We start from the raw sequence: 26,885 nt of genomic DNA, 5'->3' as shown, positions 1-26,885 counted from the left end.
TAAAGCTGGGTAAGTCTTTATTCACTGGTACAATCAATAAAAAGCAAAAGCAGCATGTGTATACAATCAGTATACCTTCAGTAGCTCGCGTAGCAAATGTGCTAACGCTAGGCAGACCTATTCTGCTAATTTTAGCTCCCCAGGGTTTTACATAGAAATGTATATCTCCTTCCAACCTCTCCAGATAACGAATATCACCATTACACAACGTTTAACCATGACGAGCTCCAAATCCACAAAACCAGTCTGAACATGAAGAACATCTGAATGCATCTATGAGAGTCTTCAAGGGGCAGGACTTATTTAGGGTCAATTAAAGAGTAACTAAACCCCAAAAACACTTTTATTCAGCTGAAAACAAATGTATATGGTATTGTTAGTGTTGCTGCTGGAATAAGGTCATCATTTTGACATCTTAGTGCCAACTCAAGTATTTGAAGTCAACATATTGTGTTAAAAATATGCATAACTTCCCAGCTATTGCAATTACACTTGTCAATAACTGATCTGGAGCGAGGTGACCTGTATGGAGCTAGCGTTCATCACTAACAAACCAACCCCCTCTTAGAGTAGCTGTTACCCTTTCATTTAGCCATTGAATTGCTAGTGCTAATCCCTAGCATACACATAGCTTGTACTAATGCTAATGGCTAACATACACACATCGCAGCCTTGCATGTAAATTCAAATTCACAAATGTTTATACGAGTTTATACTTTGTCACTTGAACAGACCCTTTAAAGCACTTTCCTAACCATAATCATAACAATAATTAGCATGCTAGCGATTAGCAGCTAATAAGCTAATTGAAAGGGTAACAGCCGTCACAAATGGTAAATTAAAAGTGGTAAAGTCTGGCTACATACTGAAGTTATGTAGACCGATGGCATCTTGCCAGATAATAAGTCAATGACACTGACTGGCGAGATTGGGTAATGTTCTGATGGCTTTATTTCAAGTCCACAGAAAAGGCTTTTGTTGCTTTAACTGTATTGCTACACTGGTAACGGAAAGTTAGCCGAAGTCAGATGCGACTGGGCGTGTCTTAGTCTTAGTGCATTTTACATCTTTTAGAACCAAATGCATAAAATAAGAGCTATTGGAGGGTTGGTACTGGGAAGTTGATGTCCCTATGAAAAAAGATTATGTGTTAAATTACAGACGTCTCTTTCCCAATGTAATTCTATGTGGAAAACTCTTTTTGACCCCTAAAATTACAATTCAACCGTTTGGCCGCTATGTAAAATAGCTTCAAAGCCTTAACCTCAAAGCCGCTCTTCCTGGGCGCTTGGTTTAGTTACTCCTTAAGTTTGACTCAACAGCTGATTTATTGGTTTGCTCCACTTAAACCTAGCACTAAGCTGGTTGACTTCTTTATGAAATGAAAGACGACAGAGAAACTTCCCCCCCCCACTATGTGACAAATACCTGGAGAAGTGACACAGCACACACACGCAAATACAGGAAGAGGAAATCACTACATTGACAGGATATGAGGCACCACGAGCCAATTACAGTGAGCATGCAGAGGCATAAAATACCACAACAGCTTTAGTTCTCTCCACACACACCTCCACACCCTCTTTTCTTGGCCTGGGTGCTATGATTTTAAAGGCTGAGGGTCAGAGTGTGTTCTTCTGTGTTCCATGCCAGCTGGCAATAACTTGTAAAGGGTTAGAAAGAGACATGGGGTCCTTGTCCCAACACACTGGAGCGTGACAGGGGACGTTTTGACACCAGTCCTGTGACAGTCCCCACAGGATGCAAGTGTCCAATCTTCAGGGAGAGAAAGAACCATTAACATTGTCCTCTTCAGTCCAGCAGCTGCTTTGATTTTCACTGGATCATACAACCTATAGTTATGTCCAAAATTTAAATTCCATTTATCTTTTTGGATTTAATTTCACAAACAAAACCATACATTTTACTCCAACGAACAATTAATTGCATTCACTCTTCTCAGTTCTTAGTTTCCAGAGTCATTCGGTCACTACTTACTCATGACCGAGGTTGAAAGCTGCATCATAAATACATCCTTGTCCAGCTTTCCAGCAAAGACTGTCCGAAACAGCTTGTCCCCGTACCCTTTCCTCGTCCTATCCCGTCAGCTGATGGGTCAAAGTTCAAAGGCAGGAAAGCAGGACGCTTCAGGGTTTGCCAACTCTGATAGGTAGTAGATGGCCCCTGCCATACCTGAGGGGAGAAATGCGTCCATTACTGCCAGCTAACGTTGTAGTTTCCTGCTCTCTCATTGGAGACATTATGCAATAATAACCACTGAACCACTACCTATATACATGTACAAGTTTTTTTCAAATTGCATGATGAATTGTTGCGGTTTAAATCCTGTATGTCTTTAATCTTTTATTATTTTTTTATTGCTATGTACCCTCTTGTAAGTCGGAAATAAAGTTTGAATTAATTGACTGCCTTAAGTGGACAGCGCTACCAATGTTTCGTAGCAATCGATGTACACAATAAAGGTCTACACTAAGACTCAATCTCTCTACTGACCAGCAGGGGGCGACTTCTCTGGTTGTATAGAAGTCTATGAGAAAACGACTCTACTTCTCTCTTGATTTATTCCCTCAGTAAACATTGTAAACATGAGTTTATGTTCTCAATCTCTGGTTTCAAGTCTTCTTTAATACAGCATGATGTTCATTTAGTAAATAATGGTCCATTTAGAGTCAAATACGTAGACCATGAAGCAGGGTATGCTTCGAGCAGGGCTAGCTTGTGATTGACAGGTCGTCAGCACTACCAGAGCTGTATACGGCCTCACCATGTCACTCCTCTATGTCACTAGTCTAAATATGGTCGCTTCTGTTCACTGGTTGCAAAAGGCCAAGATGGCGTCAGCTATTGTCCAAGAAGGACAACGGCCAAAATGCCAAACTCCATTCCTCAAAATGGCATTGCATGAACCAAAGTGTGACGTCACGACAACTACGTCCACTTCTTATGTACAGTCTATGGTCTACACTAGCTAACAGCTACTGGAAATGCTAACTCCACCTCAACAGAAACAACAAAGGAAGCAGAATGCCTGTATCAACATTATGGGGCGTTACTAGTCAGCTGGTAGCCAAGCAGCTGATGAATAAGCCACTGGTGTTGGGAGCATGAACGAATCCAATCGGCTAATGAAAAAGTTATTTATCATTATTACACATTTCAGTCTTCCTATTTGCAATGTATTATGAGAGAAGTTTTCTCACTTTTCAGTAAAAGAAGACGGGTTATTTTGAAAACCCAACAATTAAGTATCATTTTGTATCTCCATGAGCCAATGCAGACTGTCAGAGTTTAAGAGGTGTGATTAGACCTGCTGCTTATGTGCAGTCACTGGTTCATTACTGGAAGTTTCTGCTGTCTTATGCTGCCAGATGGGTCCTGAATTCTTTCATTACAGCTTAGTGAAAGGCCACTCTGACTTCACACTGACAGAGTTACACAGGGTGTTGTGTAATTGGACTTTGATGGAAGAAGAGCTAGCAGCAGAATTTGTGTTTAGCAACACAAATTAGAGGCCCGCTATAACATCGATTTAAAAGACGGTGGTTCTTGTAAGGGAAGCAAAATGTCAAAGCTTTTCTATTTTAAATCAGCCTGGTTGAAAGGTTGAATGATAAATAGTTGGTACCTTCAAACAGAGAGTAGGGTCTGTCTGGGATGCGACAGCCATGGGTCCCGTAGGCCAAACACCACTCGGCGAACTGGAAGGAAGGTCATATTAATGTGTTTAAAGACATGAATGAAGCATTCATCTGTACATGTTTAAGAAAAAAATGCAAAAAGGAGATGAAAGAATATGACGCATCAAATTATTACTTGACATGAAATCACATGAAATGTCCTTTATTTCAGCAACAAAACATCTGTTTACTTTAAGATGTGAACAACTCAACACTCACATGCTTCCCTGCTGAGAATTTGGATCCCAATCAATACACAGTAGACCATTAAGCCTAGTGGTTGCTAATGCCGGGTGCATTTAATGCAGTCCTGTTATATAATATAATACTAATGCAGCTTTAACACAGTGCAGCTCCAGCTGCTTTCATAACAGAAACAATATGTTCACATTTGCGTTGAGGCTGTTGGGTCATAACAGAAACAATGAAATAATATTGTGTTGTATAAAAACTTGAACTCACAGGATCAGCGGCCTGTTAGGCCGTTACCTTGACGACCTACACAGCTCATTATTTCTATCGCGTCCACCTTCTTAGTCTGTAACCAACAATCTTTACTGATGAAAATGTGAAGAACCACTGCTGCTTAAAAGAGAACTCCACCGATCAAAACATCAAACTCAATGCAACAGAACAAGACTGTTTTTTTATTTTACGTATTATTCTTGCTCCGCCTACGTTACCCACAATGCAATGCAGACAGAAGCTAAAACTAGCCTGCAGCAGAGATGAGCAGGAGGCTACAGGTTTCTGGAAAGCTCCCTTGTTTCTAAAATATTTTTTCTTTGTCTTCAGTCTTCAGACTCAACCCGCCCGCTGACTCGAGTGACATCACTGGAAGACATTATTCAGACCTCATGTAGCTGCTGGTTGTTTTATACTCCTCCAAAAGCAGGCGGACAACACTTGGTTCCTACCTTGCAGACACGGTACAGGTATTTCTTCTCCTGGGTGAGCTTGTAGAGGGACAGGAAGGCGTACCCGTTACCGGCGGTGCCGTGGCAGAGGCCGTAGCCCTTTCTGAGTAGGCCCCGGTGCCAGATCACCTCAGCGCAATCTGCAGCCTCCTTGAGGTACTTCTCCTCTTTGAACACCTGGGGAGACACGGATGAAGCCAAACAGTTAGTCAGACCTTGGATAAAAAGAGTAGCTTGCAACAAGAATGAGAAAATGAGAATGAGAACATAGAATTTACACCTCCACCAACCAGTCTAGTTGTAGTTAACATCTCTGTCCATCCAAAAATTTAATTTTATCCTATTAGACATTTGTGTGAAAATGTCATTATTAGCATATGAATTCATGAGTTATGGTCCATTACGTTTTTTGTGAGGTCACAGGGACCCTTGGCCACTGAGTTCTAATCAGTTCAGTGTTAGCGTCCATGTGGATTAAAAAAAGTCCCTCCAAGAGCTCCTGAGATATTGCATTCATGAGAATGGACATAATCCCTCCTCCCACGGCTGTTGCAGAGCCATAAAAAAAAAGAAATTTGAAAAGAAAGAAAGGTTACTAAAAAATGTCATTATCAAATTATTTTTCAATCTGCAAAAAAAGTAAAATTGCACTTAGCTGCAAAACTATTTTGCTGTAATGTCATCAGTGAAATATCTTTTGTGAAATGGACCCTTGAGAAGGGTCAATTCAGAGGTTTGAGATACTGAAGGGCGACTTCACGGACAACAATAAGTGTATATCTTGGCATGAATTACACAACCAGAATGAGGCCTTGTACCATTAAGGCCGTAGGAGACACAAGTAAAACCGACAGGCTGGTTGGTGTGTTGTATCCTCCCCTGGAAAACTGAAATGAGTTGACCCGTCAACATGAATGAAGCTGATGAGACAAACTGAGATTCACAGTGTGAACATGGTGGGAATCTGACACAGCAGTGTGAGGTCTGCCATGGCTTCAAAAAGGAAGCGGAGCAGAGCGCTCGTTCAGCAATTGCAAGGTGGCCGGTCCTTGAGCAAGACACTTCACCCCAAGTTGCTCCCCGGGCGCTCCTCAGGGATGGGTTTAATGCAGAAGGAGCATGAAGGGAAATTTCATGTGTATATGTATGTATGTATGTATGTATGTATGTATGTATGTATGTATGTATGTATGTATGTATGTATGTATGTATGTTTGTTCATGACCATTAAAGCTGATACTTACTTCAATCATAATAAGAGATGTTACAATGAAGCTCCTGGCCCTGATCTTTGGTATTGGGCATCTGATCCAATACTCTTCATCTAAATGTGGATTAAATATCCATCTCACGCATCTTCATTTTCACAAGGTACCTGATCAAAACACTGGAGGTCCTGATTCAAAGTTGATGAGCTCAAATTATTAATATAACTGGAAGAATGCGTCTTCTGAAATTGATCTGAAGTACTCCGCTAGAAATAAGACGTCTCACTCTGTTGGATTTGTTGGAACCACAGAAACATTCTCTGTGAAATGCTGCAGCGTGTAGCCCGGCTGTTATTAAGGAGAGAATCGCTGTGGCAACAGAACAGAAGAAAGGAAGCAAAGAACAGATCAGATCTTAATCTGCTTTATTTAAGCCGATACTGATCCAGCAATATATTCCTGGGTGGATCCCGATACTGACTCTTAGGACTGGCTCAGAGTCAGGGCATCTCTAGTAAATGGTACAAACCACAGAAGCACTCACTGTCAGGTGCTCTTGAACTAGACAGTTTTAACTTATGATGAAGCCTCATCATGTGCTTCAGAGTCCTCTTTTTTTCCTCTTCAAGCAGAGCAGTTTATGCAGAGCAACGCACACCTGCACAAGGTTGAGCCTTTACAGCTGCAGCACAGGTTCGAGTGGCTTCAAAGCCCTTTGCTGGATGTCATCCCCTCTCTCTCTCTCAGCCCCCCCGATTTTTCAGCTGCAGTGTCAAATTACTGCAAAACTAGCCCAAAAAAACCCCCAGTTGATTAATTTGTGTAGAAATTGAACGCTCCGTTTCTTCAACCAGCGGGGCTCTCGTTTTAGTTTAGAGCGTCGGATTGGATTTACAAACGCACCCTTAAAATAATATCCCTAAATTCTGGATTTTTACACATGCTCCTTCAGTTGAAGACTGATGGTATAAGGAAATGTTAAGAATACCACCTTAAGAACAAACAGACCCACCTCCCACACAATTATTTTGGTTCATCAAGATATGGTCAACCAGTCATGAACCAAAGCAATGGATCTCTCTGGACCGGGCTTTCTCCACCTAATTTACAATCCTGGAACTTAAAATGTCTGACTGACTGTTGTATTAATCCCAACCTGGTAATGTGAAAAGAGGAGACCTGTTTCATAAGGGAAATGCATCATACATGGGAACTTTATGGTGAGCAAATGAGTCACTTAGCCGATAGAGCGACAAGCTCCGTGTTGCATGGCAACAAGAGTGATGCGGCACTCACTGATGTCTTTCGATGTCTTCCTGTGTTACCCGTGATGCTGCCAGCTTTAGTTGAGTCTGAGAAAATGACAAGCATTTAACAGTTTGGAACTTCTCTCTGTAGTCTCTATAGTATTATGAACCTGCTCATGTTTTATCCGAAACTGAATCCACTGTGCAACCTCCAGTTTACTGTAAGATCGCAGTAAAAACACAGCACAACTGCTGACCTGAAACATCACGGACCAAAATACAGGCAATCCTTTAAATTTCCCTCCTGCGACGCCAAATTAAAGATCTGCTGTGTGTTCTGTTCATAGTGAGACGGTGTCTCCCATTGTGCTTTGTTCTCTGTTCGGTCTCTGAATTAGTCAGAAGAATGAGGACACCAGAATGCGGCACATTAGCTGCCAAGCGGCTCGCTAATGGGCCAAGACGTAGAAGAAATTAGCCTCCAATGCGTTACTGCGGCATGTGTGTGTGTATGTGTGTATGTACGGCCATGCTGTTCACACAAAAGATAGCCGGTGTGGAGGAGTCAGGAGGGGAGTACTACTGACAAGCTAAAGTGTGTCTGATTTAAAACAAAAAATAAGATTAAGCACTTGTACAAGCATTCTTATGAAAAAACATTTCTAAACATGGGTGGTTTCACAGAGCGGGAGCTTTGACCGCACAGCACCATGCATGAGCTGGTCTCACCTTATGAGCCATAATGAGCATGTGGACCACACCGGGGGCTCCGTGACACCAGTGAACCAGCCGGTCGCTCTCGTTGCTCAGCGACGACGGGAAGTTCCCTGAGCGGAACTTCTTGTGGCGGACGTAGTCGATGCTGGGACGAATCAGCTCCGACAGAACGTCCGGGTGGACCTTTGCTCCTGGCTGGAAGGAGAGACAGTTTTAATTATAGCTGGACGTCTCTGTCTTAGTTAATATTACTCTGCTACGGAGACACAAAAAGATATAAAAGAAAGACGCCCACACGCTGCAGCAACTGGAATTAAGCCAGCACAGAGAGTCCCAGCAGGCTGATGTTTATTGCCTATAAGCACTTTTGATTTGACTTTTGACAACACGTCGTATGGTTCACAACCACCTCGTGTCCACTGAGTGTGGCTGTTTTTGTTCTGGTAGCTGCATCTTTAGGGCATCTCCATCGCGGTTCAAATGTGCAGTGGAAGTGTTTTCAGAATAAGAGTTCTTCAGCACATTTCAAATGTAGTTTTAGATTTTCTATGCTCTTCACATTAACTCTACAATTTATGCGTTTTACAAGCAAACTGAATTCTCATTTGCATCTTATTCATGGTTGATTCGGCAACATACACTTTGAGTTTGTGCTTTACCATGTTTTGCCTGGGTTTCCCAATTGTTCAGGGATCTAAGAAAAAAAACGTTCTTTGAAAAGGTGAAATTAAATAATTATGTTTTAAATACATTCTGGTGGTTACTGGAACCACATACTTCTCTTTTTAAAAGGTAGCAAACAAAGGCAACATGGCTGGTATGCAGTCAATCAAAGCGTGGCATTGCCTTCAATCACAGCAGTGTGCTGCTTCGGCCGGCTTCATTCATACTCCTTTAAATAATGTCACATTAATATCAGTATTATTATTATCTGCCTAGAGGATCATGCGCTTGTCTGTGCATGCAACTGTGAGTGAGTGGGTGAGGGAGTGTGCACCTTTGTGTCTGTCTGCAGCTAATCTCGCATTCTGCTGCAGCAAACTGCATATTCATTCGGGTGGCCAGTTATGGCTGAAGGCTTAAGGGCCTCTTGTGGTTGGGGTGACTCACACTTTCTCAAAACACCTTTTATTACCCGTTTTATACTGGCACTGACTGTCTGCTGACTCCTTACTTTCTGCTCTTAACAGTGCCCCGGCCGATAGGGGCCGCTAGGGATAATAGAGAAGACGACACGGTGGAGGAAACAGTTTGTTCACTTTTATTGTTTTGGAAGGTATGTTTGGCTAACAGCTAACGGAACTGCCAGTCCACACACTGGGCAGAAAGCTGTGTGAATTTAGTTTAGTTTTTTTGGAAAGATTGGAAACAAATTAGAAACAAATATCCAAATTACAAACATATACAGGGCAAATAAATCTAAATCTGACAAGCAAGTTTTTCAAATTTGTGACATGTATCACATATTCGAGTATTGCTCAGACCACACAGTTCAAATATGACCTAGACATCTCATAACCAACAACCAGCCACTGGATCCCATCTTACCTGCATGAGCATGCAGAAGATGCCGGCCAGGCCGTGGGCGGCGCCGATGTACTGCTTCTTGTGCCATTCATAGAGCAGGGGGCAGCGGTCCGTCTTCTTCTGCTCTGCCGACATGTTCTTTCCCGATTCCACGATGGCCATCACCACCTGAGGGTTTGTGGAAGAGGAGTAAGTTTCACAGTGCAATGACTGGTCCGACCGCATCCTGGCAGAATGTCAGTTCTCTTTCTGGGAACTGAATTCCTACAGCTTGCCAGCATTAATATTTCTGTCCTCAGGTGTTTCATGTGGAGAACTTCCAAAGAGAATTTGGCCCACAATCAAAACGGCTGAAAATTGGTTTTAGCTTTTAACATTTGCAAATAAATAGAGGTAAAAATAAACTAAAACTCAAGAGGTTTGATTTACAGGAAATTCTTTTGCTACAGAAGTTCTTGTGAATTACAAAAACACACAGTCAACCCACAGTAGTAGAGGGGTGTTGCTAGACAATGTCAGAGTGACAGAGCAGATGAGGACCAGAAACATGGGGGGGAGGGAAACTATCTGCAACAGAGGTAGCCAGCCGGAATTAACTTGAAGGTTAAACTGACAGTAAATGATACGTGTCTTAATCACTGTGACATGGACTCTCCACGATGATGTCACTAATGAAGAAAGCTTCGCACAGACCTGGTACAGCACTTCAAATCTTTGTTAGAAACATTATCATCGGTTAAAGTCATTCAAAGTGACTATTAACATAAATAAAACATCACAAAATGATCATCTATAATTTAATCAAAATATTTTGTAGTTGTTTTCTCTATTTCTAATTTCGCAACATTCTGGACCAACTGCCAGCATCAAAAGGATACCCCGCTATCATCAACATGTTCAATGGCAAAATGCTAATCAGATATATAAAAATGTATATAGATATATATTCTCATTATTATCTACCCAAGATCTTCCTCGTTGCCAGTTTTTTATTACATTTTTTAAAAAGAAAAAAAAAACAAGTTTAATGAAATCTTAAGTATAGAGGTAAAAATGAAACAGCAAAGTATGGTTTACATTTTGTACTACCTTGTCATTTGCAAGTGCCTTCATCATTGTAAGTGTTGATTGTAAAAATAAATGTGTGTGTGTGTGTGTGTGTGTGTGTGTGTGTGTGTGTGTGTGTGTGTTGTGTGTGTGTGTGTGTGTGTGTGTGTGTGTGTGTGCGGTTGTGCGCATGTGTTTGTTTCAAGGGGCTTTAAGTTGTTGTGGAAGTTGTGAATCAGCAGTTTATGTTGTCCCTAAGCAATAAAGAGTGAAATAGAAAAGGAAAAGAGTTCTGCTGCTGCAGCACTCTCTCCCTCATGACAGAGCAGATTTATAGGCAGCCAACTGTTCATTCACACAAAGCTTCACTCCTGTACATCTATACTGCCTTCTCTGCCTCAAATGCACCTTTCATTCCTCTAAAGCACTATTTCATCTTTATATATTGTACATATTTGCATTTTGCACAGTGTGTGATGATATCTCTTTTGACCACATCTGTCCACACACAGACAAACCGAAATATAAATTAACCAGAGACAAAAACCCAGAGACAAAATCTTGACAAAGTCTCACAAAGCTTTAGAGAGAATGACAAAAACAAAAGCATCTCTAAACAGCACCCTGGGGCAAGGCCACTGTTTGAGAAAGCGTCAAGGGAGCTGCTGTGCTGTGCGTGCGTGGTGTCAGGTATATTAGTGTAAGAGATGGTGAGATGAACAGGAAACTGGAGCTTTAAAGCTTCACATTGGTATCCTTTCATCAGTCATAATAACACCTCTATTGGAGACTTTTGTGAGCCCACCGCTGCTGCCTACTCTCTCAGCCCTTCTGTCATTGTGTGTGTGTGTGTGTGTGTGTGTGTGTGTGTGTGTGTGTGTGTGTGTGGCACTTTTCCAAAGTGTGTTTTCTCTGTGTGTGTGTGTGTGTGTGTGTGTGTGTACACAGTATATGTGTTTTGGCCTGGCACTTTACCAAAGGGGACAGCTGGTCCTGCAGTTTTCTGTGTGTGTGTGTGTGTGCTTGTTTAAATAAATAATTTAAACAGAGTGTGGAGAGATTATTATCCTCTGTATGCGTTTGTGTTTGTGTCCTCTGTGCCCTGGTCCTTGTCCACTTTTTTCCAAACTCAATGTCTAACAGATGGTTATTACAGCAGCCTGACAGAAAAAAACAAAATGCCTGTGTTTCTAAAGATGCTTTCCAAGCACAATTTCACCTCCTCTTCTATACAGGAGGAGCAGACACTAAAACACCGTCTATGCATGTACGAACATTAGAGCCTGTCCAATCAATCTATCCATCCATCCATCCAGCCATCCATCTATATACTGTTATAGCTTAGCATAGTCAGTTAATTTACAACTGATAAATAATGTTAAGAATGAAATGTAGAGGCAGTGTCTCAATTACATAGCCATCAAAAGATGGATCCAACCTTAGATAAAATTCAATATCTCTGTTTTTTGTTGATTAAAACTAAACCAAAACCTGCAATGATGAAATAACTAAAATGTGAAAACTAACAAATATTCAGAAAATGAACCCATTTGGTTGCTGATGTTGCCGTGGTCAACCGTCGACGGAATGGTTACCAACAGCTGCCAATATATCAACTGTAATCAGAGACGTGACCGACTCCTGATAACAAGTGTGCCATTATTCTGCCCCCCTGTATAAGCTGGAGGTGGATGTAGTCACGGAGTCGAATCGACGTCTGTGTTAAAGGGATGACAGGACTTAACACCCACACCAGACACTGACACTAAAGAGATTGATTGAAAGCATAAGTTATTTTTCAATATTTTATAAAAAAAAAATGTATTGCCACTGTAAGATCGGCATTCAAATCAGGCTGAATCGTTGAATAGTTGACTATTCGTGATCACCACCACTGTTAAGAATAGTTCAATAAATAATTAAATAGAAGTCTTCAAACAGACCCTGTGATCAACCTATACTGCTTTTAGCGGTCCTGATCGGAGCACCGTTAGTGTTGAAGTCGTTATTCTGCTTGACAAAATGCACCTTAAATGGAGATCCGTGGAGGCCCAAGGCCAAATATGCTTCAAAATATTTCTGGATGAAAGATGGAAACTGTAACTGCACCAGTTAATGTTTAAAGAAAAGAGGGAACATGGAAGGGTCTTACCTTGGAAATGGTACTCTCATCCACCGTGTCAGGTCCCATCTCTTTGTTGACGTAGAGCAGAGCGTAAAGGTAGCCGGCGCGGCCGTACAGCAGCTCATCAGGCATCTCAGCGTCCGGACTCAGCACGGAGCGCTGCAGCTGGAGGAGCCTGAAGGGGACACACACAGATGTTTTCACAACGGTAAAAATAGGACACACATTTAGAAGTATTGGACACACACACACACACACACACCGACCACTTACTGTGTACACACAGTGAAATCACACTGATTACACACACACACACACACACACACACACACACACACACACACACACACACACACACACACACACACACACACACACACACACACACACACACACACACACACACACACACACACACACACACACACACACACACACACACACACACACACACGAATTAATCAGAGATAAAAGTGGGTCGCCCGCTATGCTGAGCAGTAAGACAATGACCTCTGCCCAGTGGTCACACTGCAGGCCTGGTTACCATTAATGACATATAAAACAGGCTGCAAAAGATCAGACAAAGTGTTTCACATAAAAACGGTACTTGGCAATCCATAAACACTAAATGTTTGTTAAATGCAGAACACAGAAGAGCAACGAGCAGTGTTTTGTTTTGCAGCTTAAACGCTCTGGTTGCTAGGATACGGAATATCCGCCGAAGTAAGAATTGTTGGACGAAGAGAAGGCTGAAGCAGGTAGGGAGAGGACGGACGTGCTGGTCTATGTGTATTCATTTCTCCCCGGTTGTTGTTGTTAAAACCTTTTTCGACTCTTCAAACAAAAAAAGTACTTCCTTAACGTAGTTGTTGTGGCGGTTACTTGCCATCCCCTGCAGTTGACTTATAAATAGCATATTGGGGTTATTAATGCGACAGCCATACTGTATCATCACTACATCCAATATTTCAAACTGATCTACTGTGGAAAAAAAATGACCATTGACCAAAAATGACCATTGTCTGGTTCTGCAGATGTAGATGTTGATAAACGATAGCGGTCAGTGTCAAGTTCACTGAGAAATACATTTCATTTCCGGTGATTAGTTCATAATCAAAGCTAACTGTTTAATTGTGAAGTTGCAGCAGGAGGAAATGTTGAGTTTGTATAAGCTGCAACTTAATACAGCATTTTTTTCTAGAATGTTGCCACAGACGCCCAGTTCATGATACTACTTATATTGAAATTATTTTATCAGTAAGATATGGGCTCAGTCACCATTGTGTTGCCTCACTCGGAGATAGATAGTGACCTAACAGACATTTATTTAAGTGAAAAGTATTCAGGAGGAACCAGTGGTATAGGAAAGTTCACACATTGTTGGTCTTGGCAATAACGGACATATAGAAGAACGCCAGCCAAAACCAATACAAGGAGCAGAAAAACGGCCAAGTTAACAAACATCCACAGATCAAACCAACGTGTGACATTCAACAAAACATATAGTTGAAAACCCTAGCACATCAACCACTTTCTGAAATCTTTACATCTCATTTGCGTTTTTGCAAAACATGCAGCGCTCTCATAAAAAAGGTGTGTTGTGGAGCTCCCATAGACTGTATTGCAGAATTGGACGTCATCGTGACGTCACCCATTTGTTTGTGGACTGCCGTCGAGTTAGAAGATTTTCCGCCGCCATCTTGGATTACAGACGTTGTTTTATTCTCAACCAATGTGACGTAGGAGTGACGTAGTTTTGCCGTATACAGCTCTGGTAGCAGCAGTGACCTGTCAATCACAGTAAGACTGCCCTAAAAGCATTCCCTTCTTTATGATTTGACTCAAAATGGACCATAAATTTACTAAATGAACATCATGCTGTATTGAAGAAGACTTGAAACTAGCGATTGAGACCACAAACTCATGTTTACAATGTTTACTGAGGGAATAAATCAAGAGAGAAGTAGAGTCATTTTCTCAAGACTTCTATACAATCCGACTTCTTTTTGCACTCAGAGGAGTCGCCAGTAGAGAGAACGCAGGATTTAAGACACTTCCGCTTGACTTGGCAGAACCGGAAGTTGCCACCTGGGTTCTCAAATGTTGCTACTCATTAAAGAAGGCAACATGGCCCACATTGGATACACCGTGTTGAATCACCATTCACCTGGACAGGCAGTCTTGGCTGTCTGCCGTGTTGTTCAGTTTGTGGTGAACCACGGCGCCCACCGCCAGGGGCCCAGCGTCGCCACACAGGAACGTCACTTTACGGCCGTTCAGGATCCTCATGGTCCTCTTCACGTAGTCAAGTGCCCTCTGCAGGTCGGTGGCCTCTTGGGACACCCGGTGCAGCTGGAGGTACAGCAATGCGATGCCTGTGGGGAAGATAGTACGGCGGGGATCAGTGAACCTGACACATGGAACAGGCGTACAGTTTTTTATAGTGCTGGAAACAGACCTGTCCAGCCAGTGTAGGTGGAGAAGTCATGGGGGTCTGCGGTCTTCAGGCCCTCCTCCATCTGCTGGAGGAGATCTTTGATCTTATTCTGGACCTTCTTCTGGAATGATGCGCTCACCTGAGGAGGAGAGAGAAAACATAATCAGAAACCCCAGCCAGTTTGACAAGAAACTAAAGCAAACTCATCAACGCCATCATGGAACATCCTTCCACTGTTCCAACAATCACTAACTCTGTTTTTGTCAAAATAAACCCCTTAATTCACAAAGTTAGATGTAAAAAGGAAAAGCCATTATATGCATTCTTCAAAGCTAACAGATTCCACTGGCATTTAAACAGTAATTTTACCTCGCTGATAATGTGAAAAACACTTCATTCAAACTCAACAGAAGCATATAAAACTCCTCAAAACTGTCTTTAATAGTCTTTTCCCTGTTCTAACAATCACCAACTCTACTTTGAGAATTTGAAAGAGAGACTGAAGGCCCAAACACATTGAAAGTTTCTAACAAGCAAAGTAAAACTCTTGTTTCAAACAGATGAATGCGGACCAAAAGCTTTGTTTCCATTTTGGAGCATCAAATGAGAGCCCAGCTACCAAAGCTGTTTTTTTCTGCAGACGCAGTACCCATTTCTTCAGTTGAAAGGAATAAAAAAAGCTAGGGATTTTTTTAACCCAGAGGAAAACATTTAGCTGTTGTAGCTTGATGGCACTTTTGTGTGCTCTGGACAGGATGGACAATTTCCAAAACATCATCTCTAAAATGTTCCAAGGGAGGGTTAGTTCAGAAATTTTGCACAATTTCAATATAAAATGTATTCCTCTTTTTATAACACTGGACATCTAACAAACATACCTTGACACATCAATTTCACACAGCTTACCATTTGTGCTCTTGCATAATATTAATCCAAATTAAATAAATCTGAATTAGATGGAAAAGAGAGGGTTAGGATTCAAGATTGGACTATACCACCAGAGGGGTAATCATGTTCAAAATAAAATAGAAACGGTTGCCAGACCTTGTAGATCCCCACATGGTGTATTTAAGTGCTCTAGGTTGAGGTGGGCCCTCACCTCCTCCACCCAAGGTTTATGGGACCGTGGCGCAGCCTTCTTCCAACTAAAAGAGTCAGTCGTCTAGCCAGTAATGTGGAAAAAGCTATAGCCTCTGTTTGATTTGTTGGTAGCTGCATCTCAGTCAGCACTGCACCAAAGATAGAAGTCAGGAGGTTAGGATCTATGTCTTCGCTGAACATAAGTGAAAAAGTTGTGAATATGTCTGCCCACATGTAGTTTAGCAAAGCCAATTCTGCCTTTCCAAATATACTTTCCTTCTTAAGATCAGAAAAAGATCTTTGTAGCCATGTGTTACACTCACTCCTTACGAGACCTGATCAAATCATTTTAAGAGCGGGTACGGAGGAATAACAATCAGACAGGAAGAGGAGGAGATCATCTGCGTAAAACGAAAGCTTCTGTTTTGATTACTGGAGACAATCTTTTAAACAATTTTTTCAAAAAGCAAAGTACATAACGTATAACTTTAGAACCTTCTGCTAGTTTTTTGCTTGCTGCTGTTAACAAGTGCGATGTAGCTTAATTGAGCATGCTAACAGGAGATATGATTACATTAGCCTATTTCCATTCATTCTTCACTGCAAAACATTTATTTTATAAATTAGTTGATCACTTCGACCCTACATTTGCACACTGCCCACATTGTTGGCTCTAATCTTCTCAGTATCTTTATCCATTAGTTAACCTGCTAGTTAGCTAATTCACCACATGGTACATACCACGTTTGTATGCATTTGACAAATTGATGGATTTATTTGGCAAATTAATGGATTTTTGTCTTCAAAGCACACTCTGTTCATGAACAAAGGGTCTTAAAAGGGTTAATCAGTTGATTAATATATTTTTGAATTTCTATTAGAAGGGTTTAGGATTCACTTTGCTTATAATATATGTTAAAAAGCTTTGCTTCTATCTGCATAAAACAAGGTAAATACAGTCTGAGCAGATAACCTCTATATGACAGGAAACAATTCATAAAATCCTGATATCAATCGTCATATACCTTCTCCTTGAACAGAAATATCCCTAATCCAATCAATATTAAATTGAATTAGCTAACAAATCAAATTAGGACCTCGTGAATTAGTGCTCGCCCTAGTTACCAATAACATGGCACCATTCTATTCAAGTGTCCCATTTATGTCAGCAGCCATCTAAATGGAATTTGAATATACTTAATTTTATTATATAGCAAGTGCTTTCCTACTCTGACATCCCCAAACGTCTGCTGTGAAATAGGCCTATGTGGAGCAGCAGAAGCCAGACAGATTCCTGAGCAAAGATGCCCGATGTCACCTGCACAGATTACAACTTTGCCCTCTACAGCTGGCACCACACTGTTCCTAATGGCTTGATCTGGTGAGCGACAAAGATTGTTTTCATCTAAATAGGTTGGGTGAACCCCGGGAGGAGCAAGTCTGCATTTGCCTTGCTAATTCAAAAGGTCATATAACCCCTCGAAAGTGTGTTTTGTCTGTCATGTTCTGTCAGTAGGGGAAAGCTTATCATTTCTCAGATATCACCCAAGGAGGTTTGACCCAGACTCGCCATCATTAGGATTCATCTCAAGGAACACACTATGTTAATGAAGTTATTTTCCACGAGGCTCAAGGCTCTATTTACCCTTTACAGATTTAAAGGGATAGGTCATCGTGGATACGGAGTTAATTCATTCTCTACAGGCTCCATTCACATTCAGCCTACTGTGTGAAGTGTATAAGAGGATCTGGGGAGCTTCCTGAATCAAAGGAGCAACAGAGATTTCAGTGAGAGTCTCTCACTGGCCACCTCTTCAATCAAACACAGATTGGGCGTCCTGCAGTGCACAAGAAACGCAGGAGCTATTTGTCCGACTCCAGGCCCATTTTTCTCCAATCCACTGGGCTGATAAATGAACAAGCATTGCTTAGAGAAGAGGTTTCTCAGCTCTGGCCAATCTCTCCTGCTGCCAGTGAAAGCCAGTTGTGTGCACACTGTTTTTTTAACAAGCTGGTACCAGTCTACATCTGCAGTCACAATTTTACTCCATGCACGATGTGACACAAGATTGGCTGATCTAACAGAGCCCTGCACCAGCAATTACTGTCATAAGTGATTATCATAATTATAGTTTAGCAACATGTTTTGGATTTCTAAAGATGCTGTTAGATACTAGATAGATAGAGCAGGTTGAGTCAATCGTTTTTTAATTAGAATAATGATCCCTCTTGGGTAAATACATTTTTTAATTCACTCCATTGTGACCCCCACACACAGGCCAAAATACACACAAGCACACGGAGGACCTATAGACAATGCATTATTGTTGTAGAGAGATGTCAGAGTGATCAGCCTGCAGTGTTCCCAACTCATAAGTAGTTTTCCATGTCTGACCATTAGGGTCGGGGATTTTCTTCTGGCTGGTTCCTTCCGTTAGCCTTTATTATTCACTAACCAGTGGTTCTCAAATGTAGGGGCAGTACGGTTGCTACTGGGACTTTAGTTTACTTTATACCTTACCTTTCTAGTAGGGGTACGAGGCTTTCGGTTCGGTGTACATGTCAAACCGAACAATTCGTTGGAATAAAACAAAATTTATTTAAAAATAAATACAGCTTAAATTGTGTGAACTATAATGTTCTTGGTGGAGCCACTGCGCTCAACATGGCAACCCACACGACATAATGGGCAACATGTTGCCTGACACTCTCACCACGGAAGAAAAACATTTTACTCCGGTGAGGCATGCATCACTAAACTAGCTCACCAGGAAAACCAAGAGCAGCACCCACGCTACAAACTGTCCCAGCAGCGCTTAGTCAGCTATTCCCTACTGATTCAAATGGGTATAAAGCTATCACTACAGAGATTGGTACATTTAGAGCCACGCATATGAAACCCTACTCTCTCGTGGAAAACGCAGGCAATACGAACATGCTTAATGTTAATGAGCCCCGTTACATTACTCCTTCAGGAGCCTGTTTCAGCCAGATTGTCATTCCTGTTATACACAAGAAAATAAAAGCCCAAATAGAGAATCTGTCCTGATCACCCTACAGCTGGACGTAAAGGGCTACACAGAGCTACCTGACTTTAACGGCACATTACCTCACCACTGAATGGGAGATGAAAAGCCAAGTTGCTGCAGCTTCCTGTTCACAAATGAATCCATCATGGTTCGAAGTAAAAAAGAATACTTAATGATGTTAGTTTTAATAAATACAGATATTTTAAAATCAAGTGAAATTCTCTGGCATTTCTACTTCTGTGTTGAAAACGTACCGAACCGTGGCACCACTGTACCGTATTGAACCGACCCGTGAATTTTGCAAACCGTTACAGCTGAGCAGAAGCAGCATTGCACGACGTGCAGATGAAGACAGCTTTATGAATTTGCACTTTGTAAGTGGAGGTTACCCAGCATCACCCACTCGCTCGTTCTCTCTACACACAACCACACGTGTGCAAGTGATGCGCCTATTTGGGTGAACCATTTCTGGTTAAGAGGGAATGGGTTGCAGGTGGGCGACATAAGACATTATTAATTAGGAAAAGCAGTAAAACAACTGCAGGATTCTGGGATGAAACCTTGTATGTGTGCAATGTGTCACCAGAAGCCTGCCAGTCCCACAAGGGACAAGTGCAGTAGTCAGTCGGCCATACCAAGAACCAGTCCCTGTTTAGAGTACTGAGTGCAGCAGCAGAACGTTGTTCCCTCAGACAGATAAAAAACAATTAAAAAAAATGGTAAAATGGGTACTCAGTGATACTTGGGCGGCTGTTAATATACCTGGGCGGCCCGCCCAAGTAAAGTCTACGTTTAGGGAAACACTGTGTTGCCAACAGTTGGGGCGCTCTAAGAAGTTAGGGGATCGACACCTTGCTCAAGAGCACCACGCCAATGTCCAGGAAGTGACCCTGCACTTCTCCAGCTACCGGTCTATACTCCATTCCGACTGGTCCGGGCTGGACTTGAACTGGCCAGCCTCCGGACAGACTGAGCTACTGCCACCCAAAATCAAACAAGATCGATAGTTTTCCTTATGCTATCCACCAGGAAACGCTGACATCAACTGTCTGCTTAAGTTTGATTCTGCTCAAAATCAGTTGTTTGTCAGTCAGAAATAAAATAAAAAATCCCAGTCCAGTACGTACAGAACAGACAGTCCTAAAGGCCAAAACCCAATGAGCCGGTCCAGAGTGTTCCCTCTGTCCCTTTAAAAAGGGGAGGATTATGACCGAGGCCCTCTGTTCTCACTGCTACAGTCATCCATGGATGAAGGGATCGACGATGAAGGAAAGAACAAAGCAGAGGCAGAGTGACAGACGAGATTGTTTCACAAGAATATGTGTTACTGTTTAGCATAACAATGGTTTGTTCAGAAAAGCCAAAGAGAAGAATGAGTGGATGCAACTAAAAATGACAGAAAGCTCTGCCTGCAGCTCCTACACTACACAGTACTATACAGAAGTGATGAAATACTATTCCTTGTTAGTACTATTGGGGTTTATTTTTACACAGACCTACTACTGTGGCCTTCCTGGATCCCTTTTCATTGGCTCACCGGCACCTGAAGTGACCGCCCACCCCCCAGCACAGCCCCTTGCGTCGTTTGATGATGTTATGTGTCCCGCTAAGAATCGAAAAGTTTTGTCTCATAAAGGCACACATGGAACCTCATCGTGATGGAAAGCTCCATGTGCCTCTGTTATTACATTTAAATGCATAAAATATTCAGAAAAGAGACAATATTCCTAGCAAGCTGTTTACATGGCTAATAAAAATAAATATTCCACTGATATTCATTTTTTATTTTCACATTTCAGCATCACAGACGGAAAAAGGGCAGATATTACTGCTTTTTTCCACATCTAGGCAAATACACTAGATGAATCAAATACACGCCTAAACTTAATCAAGTCAAAGTCAATATCCCAGAAGAGCCAACGACTCTTTAAATCACAGTTCCAGTTTGTGAAAGATTTATTCTGTACGTGAAAATTCTGAAATATAAATCAATGGACGTGTCACTGCTTTTTACACTTCTAGGCCACATTGGACCAGGTCCTGATCAAACATCAATAGACTTAAGACAAAATTTGACAGACTATTTATATATATATATATATATATATATATATATATATATATATATATATACACACACACACATTTTCCTTGCATTTTACAAAAATAATATATTTTATATAATAAAGTTTTCACAACTCTGAAACAGTGCGGAAGTTAACTTCAGCGTCGTAACACTGACGTAATGTAACGTAAAGCAAAATGCCTGTGAGCTGCTGTATTTGGGTTAAGTTCACTATGACAGGCATTAACTTAATCGCGTTAGGCTAAGTGTAACGTTGCCCCACTAGCAACCATTCCATTAAAACGCTACAGATACACTCAAATCAATGCAGACTCGTACAAGAGAAAGTGGCAAGTCTAGTGACAACTAACTACGGCAGAAGTGCAAGTCTAAGCTAAGCTAGCTCGAGTTTCTCTTAGCAGGTAAGCAGATGTGTTATTTAAAAAAAAAAAATGCTGCAAACGCAAACAAACTCTCACCTTTCCTTCTGCGTCAAACGGCTCATTGTAATCTTCTTCTGACCCGGAGCCGGAGCCGGAGGTGAGGGCTCCATGGTCCCAGTCCGGGTACGGGTTTGGGAATGAGCGCTCCTCCATCTCTGCCTCTGTGGCCGAGATCAGCTTCAGTCGTTTGGACACGTTATCTCCCATCGCTACGGTGGCTCGGCAGGGATAAAAAAGAATCCCCAGACACACTGTACGGCCAATAGGGGAAATAAGAAAACGCGTTTTAGAAATGTACGTTTATAAAACTGTACCACATCAAATGATGTAATAATCTGAGGGTGGAAAGTGTTTATTAAACTGGGTTTTAATGGGTTTAAAGTTTGTCGCAGAGTTGACATTTTATCTACTCCTTATTATTACAGAATAAATGCTTTTCAATGAATTACAAACAAGTTATGAGTAAAATCCAAGCCTTTCTGTGGAATTACTATTACAGAGAATGGCATAGCAGAAATATTCATAAGTCATAAGAAAGGCTATAGGATACTTTAATTTTGAAGACAATAGAACACAAATTTATTGTAATGCGCATATTTTACATTTTATATTTAAAAAATGCAGAGTTCTAATCCTCGTAGTTTTTGAGGATATTCACGTTTTTATCAGGATAAAAAGCACAATAACTGTCATGAATATTTCTCATTCTAGGTTCGTTATTGTTATTTAACCAATAGGCTAAACGGTTTTGGTTGTGGCTCACATATTCAGAATAAAGACCGAAGGTGTTTATAGGAAATGCGAAAAGAAAAAGTTTATTAATACATTTTTAAATAAATTATTAACAAATGTAAACAAAAAAAAAACAACTGCTTAAGCTACTGCCCTTTATTGAGGCATAAAGTTTAACAATTGAGGGTAAAATAGAATAAAAACTTTCGCTTACGAATGTCACCTTGAGTAGGCTCAGCTTTCCACACAGGCCCTGCCAATGGTTAATATATCAAATAAAATAAAAAAATATGCAAAAGCATTTTAATGCTGAAATTTCAAAACCCTCTTTTTGTTTTGGTGGCTTTGCCTACACTCGATCAGAATATGAAGGTATAGCATGAGAACAATGAAATGTCTCAGTGGAAATACAGAACAATTGTTGCTGCACTGTGGCTGCTTAGCTACACATTCCTAAAAAAACACTGCAGGTAATGACAGGTGTGGCCAGAACCGGGCTTACCTAGACACAATGTGATGAAGCAGGCTGATCAGCAGTCCGATCAGCAGTCCGTGTGGTCCCCTCTGGTCTCTCTCTCTTCACAGCTTGTTTAGGTTGATCCCGGTCGGGGGGTTGCAGCAGCCTCCAGCGTCTCTCAGCCTCTCCTCTTCTGTTCCCCGGGTGAATGGACAAAAAACAAAAAGTGGACGCCGCAGTCAGTCAGAGCACGCGGGGCGGTACAGGCTGCCATGTGTCGCCGCATCACCGCGTCTCTCTGCCGGTCTCTGCTGCATCCTCTCCTCCTGCTGCTCCTCTCTGAGCGCCGCCGAGTGCTGTCGATGCTGTTCGGGCAAATCAGAAACCCCCCCCTCCCCTCCTTCCCTCTCTCCCCTCCTACCCTGTCACCAGGGGCGCCGAAAAGGGGGGGTAAAGGAGACGGATTCTAGGGGCCCATGATGGAGGGGGGCCCAGAGAGGCCCCTAATGATGATGAAATTATAATACAGAAAAAATAATGACACTAAGTTATTAACTAACATATAATCACACATGTTTTATTTTCCATGTCCTGGTAACAATTCCTTTATTTGTTTTGGAAGCATCAACCCCTGCAGGGCCCCCCCTTCCCCCCCTCTATTTACGTAAAATGGTTCAGTCCGCTGTGTTGGGGGCCCTGTAAAGATTCTTTTCATGGGGCCCAAAATCCCTAGCGGCGCCCCTGCCTGTCACCCTCGCAACGCTCTGTGCAGACCACTGGGTGCGGGAGATGCACCTAACCCCTTCCCCATCACCAGTACCCGCCTGTACTAGCCGGTACCCGTCAGCACCCGGCGGATCCGGTCCAGGCAGCTGACTCCATGTGTGAATGGTGACAGATGGTGTTGGTGTGTGGTGATGCTGCCGGGATTAGGCAACATCCCACCCCCTTTCGCTTCTTCCATCCCTCCCTGCTTTCCCTATTCCTATCACTTTCTCCGTGTGCCTATTGCATATCAATCCTGTAACTTTAATTAAACATATTCATAAAGTCAAACCTGAGCCAAATGCTACGTGATTCCCCCAAAAAGGTATAATCAGTTGTTCTTTATAAAGGAATCAATTTTAGCTTCATCTCAATAATAATTTTCCTAGAGCACTTTACATGAATGCTTTCCCGATTTGCTTCTTTCCAAGCAGGCTGTCCTCTATAACATTACTGAGATCAGAGCACTAATGGCCTTGGATTCTATTATTTTTCCTATATCCACACTTGCCCTGACAGTATAAATATTTCCAGAGCAGAGTTGAAGTAATCCAGTCTAATATACAACAGAACATCTAAAAAGCAGCAGCAGCAGTCTGACCTGGGATGCTGCCCTCCATTGAGGCTCTCGGTCTCTTATCCCTTTGTGTCACGCCACCCTCCATCAGAGGAAATGGAAGTGCTAGATGAATATGCTGAACAAGTGGGACTTATCTACATTAAGGGAGATGTATAATGCCTCCTGTTTGTCTGCATCTTCAGGGATTTTTTTCTTTCATTTAAGGCAGCTGGAGGTGCTCAGGTCAGTCTGTAACACTAAAAGAATACAATTAGTGTCATTATTTTTCCTCAACAACGACAAAAATGTTAATACATTGAGATGTTCGTAAGGTTATTAATGATGACCTATTTGTAAGATCAATGGTGCACCTTGATACCAGAGAAACAATCTCTTACTTTACCTTGCAGAGGGATCTATGTTAAAACAACAAAAAACGTTATTCTCCATATAGTTCTCCGACACAGTCGGAAATAGATAGTTGAGCAGAGTGGTATTCGGTTAGTTGCGATCTGCAACCTCACCACTGGATGGCACTAAATCCTAAGCACTGCTCCTTTAGGGAAGGGCTATTCAAGTGTTTGCACTTGCATGACATCATGTGACGGACCCAGAAATTCAAAATTCCACAGTTTGGCTATGATGTAAAATTTGCTTCAGGAAGAAGAAATTTGAAAAGATGACATCCTCTACTGCATCATGAGTCCGACAATGTTATAGGAGTGTGTTGTTGAATCAGTGGAGTGCTCTTTTAAGGTCAGGGAACAATATATAGGCCAGAGCGATAGTGATAGGTGAGCCGTCATGCAAAATGCCAGGACCCTGGGTCAGAACAGCTAAATGGAATTTGGCCAATATTGATTTTATAATTTTTACGTGTGTTTCCCCTGCTTTGAAAAAAAGCCTATTGTGTTACTAACGTAACTAACGTCAACAGTCTCTAGTAAATTGAATGCAAAAAGGAACTTCACGACTCTTCTAACTAATGCTTACGTTTTTCTTGGAAGGACAGTCTTCAGAAGCCTGTGCTGGTATCTGATTCCTATCGGCACTCACTTCATGAGAAGCACAGCAGACGACTAGAAACAGAACAGAAATGTAGGCTAACTTCCTGGATTTAGCCCGAGGAGGTTGATGAATAGAGAGCGTGTCACGTCTTTGAAACATCTGCTGGTTGAGCAATTAACACGGTTCATTTACTGAATTTATACAGAATTCACCACATCCTACTATAAACCGACTGCTACACTGCCTGATCGCTGTATCCTGCCTTTCTTGCCCCCCCACCCCGATCAGTGCTCAGTGGGAGATATTTGATGAAATCCCGAGGGGCAGTGATGATGCTCTAATCCCTCGGAGACCGGCTACAAACACATGTTAACACTGTGATAATGCTGTGTATCAGTGGGAGTCTCATCAGTGGCAAAACCTCTCGCTAGATAAGAACTGGAACATTCTTTTTTTCTCCCTACTGAAAAAATGAAACATTCAGACAATAAGAGATGTAGAGGATAAAGGCAGTAGGAGATAAGTGAAGAAGGAGGGGATACTGTACATGGAAGAAAAAGCAGATGGAAGGTCAACGCCTCTTTCTCCTTTGGTTGTGTGATGAGCAAACCACTCTACAGGCAACAGAAAGAAAATGAGAATTCCAATCTCTCTAAGACCTCCTTGCCTCTAAATCTGTTCCCTCCTCCTTCTCCACTTCCTTTATCACCAGCTAAAAGCCCATTTCTTTCAATCCAACATTGATTCTTCCTTCTCCAACCCTCCAAAACCTCTTCTCTACCCTCCTTGATACGCCCCACTCACTTCCTTCTACTAATCAACAACGTTACTTAACTTACTTTGTAAAGAAGATAGATGACATACGCTCTTCATTTCCCCACCCATCTGCTGACTTCACCTGTCCTATATTCACCTCTTCATCTCCCACTCTTAATTCCATTTTCAAGGCTCTAAGGAACCTTGGTTACCTCCCACTGCCCAACCACTGTTACTCATCTCACCTTCTTCAGTCTGTCACTCCCGACCTCCTTCCTTTCCTCACGCACCTCATCAATACCTCTTTGACAGCTGGTTGTTTTCCTAACTCTCTAAAACCATCAAGAGTGAACCCTCTTTTAAAGAAAACAATACTTGACCCTTTTGATGTTAAGAATTACAGACCTGTCTCTCTTCCATTTCTTTCTAAAACTCTACACTGTGCTGACGTGTTATGTCATAGGGCTCTTCCTGATCACATCTTATCTCAAGGGCCGCACTTAGAGGGTAACTTGAAGAGGATCTGTGTCTAAAACATGTACTACTGGGGTCCCTCAGGGATTGGTTCTGGGTCCCTTCCTCTTTTTTTCTCCACACTAAATCAATTGGCTCTGTTGTCTGCTCACATGGCTTTGTCCTATCACAGCATTGCAGGTGGTACTCAACTAATTCTGTCTTTCCTCCGGCCTGAAACCAAAGTGGTACCATCTCTCAGTGGATGTCTGCACACCACCTGAAGCTATAGGGCTGCAGAATTAATCGAACATTAATCAGGTTCATGATTTTGGCTTCCCGTAATTAAATGGACATGAAAAAATTCACTATCCTTCTTATAAATTGTTTTTTAATTGTTCCAGTGCCCAGTGTGTTTGTGCCCACACCCTTTCAGGTTTTTAATAAGTGCTTAAACTGTTTAATTGTTGTTGATGAATTTAGTTGTCATTTTCTTCTAATTTAAGGAAAAAAACTGGTTATATTTGGAAAGTTTTGTCTAAGTTCAAAAATGATTCTGTGGAAGTTTCACCATTTAAATAAAAATGCTAAACATGATGTCAAGTCTTTCTGATT

At 41.8% G+C, this 26,885-nt stretch overlaps 1 protein-coding gene across 3 annotated transcripts; it reads right to left on the bottom strand.

Moving 5' to 3' along the window:
• Positions 1–21,747, bottom strand: lancl2 (LanC lantibiotic synthetase component C-like 2 (bacterial)). Of its 3 annotated transcripts, XR_008532292.1 has the most exons (10): positions 21,577–21,747; positions 14,945–15,062; positions 14,654–14,861; positions 12,514–12,661; positions 9,336–9,482; positions 7,800–7,982; positions 4,616–4,792; positions 3,647–3,719; positions 1,999–2,193; positions 1–1,776 (listed from the first exon to the last, which is right to left on the bottom strand). XR_008532292.1 is itself a non-coding variant. In XM_054623009.1 (9 exons), the coding sequence occupies exons 1-9, from the start codon at positions 21,745–21,747 to the stop codon at positions 2,117–2,119; spliced, it is 1,302 nt and encodes a 433-aa protein (XP_054478984.1). In that variant the 3' UTR covers positions 1–2,116. The 3 variants fall into 3 exon arrangements, 2 of the variants coding, with proteins under 2 accessions (XP_054478984.1, XP_054478985.1); XM_054623009.1 differs by having other exon boundaries at positions 1–2,193; XM_054623010.1 differs by lacking the exons at positions 1–1,776; positions 1,999–2,193; positions 3,647–3,719 and adding an exon at positions 4,430–4,532.
• Positions 21,748–26,885: the final 5,138 nt, after the last annotated feature.

The sequence above is a fragment of the Anoplopoma fimbria genome, chromosome 21, assembly GCF_027596085.1.
Source record: "Anoplopoma fimbria isolate UVic2021 breed Golden Eagle Sablefish chromosome 21, Afim_UVic_2022, whole genome shotgun sequence".
Taxonomy (NCBI): domain Eukaryota; kingdom Metazoa; phylum Chordata; class Actinopteri; order Perciformes; family Anoplopomatidae; genus Anoplopoma; species Anoplopoma fimbria.
Note: the sequence above shows the minus strand (reverse complement) of the source record. Positions and strands in the feature narration are given on the sequence as shown.

What these genes read in the sequence shown, in the direction of transcription:
- lancl2 (XM_054623009.1), bottom strand. Translation starts at nt 21,747, where the DNA reads ATGGGAGATAACGTGTCCAAACGACTGAAGCTGATCTCGGCCACAGAG. An exon ending in CGTTTGACGCAGAAGGAAAG is followed by an intron (nt 15,063 to 21,576) that starts GTGAGAGTTTGT and finishes TCTCCTCCTCAG; the next exon opens with GTGAGCGCATCATTCCAGAA. An exon ending in ATGAGAGTACCATTTCCAAG is followed by an intron (nt 9,483 to 12,513) that starts GTAAGACCCTTC and finishes ACAAACCCTCAG; the next exon opens with GTGGTGATGGCCATCGTGGA.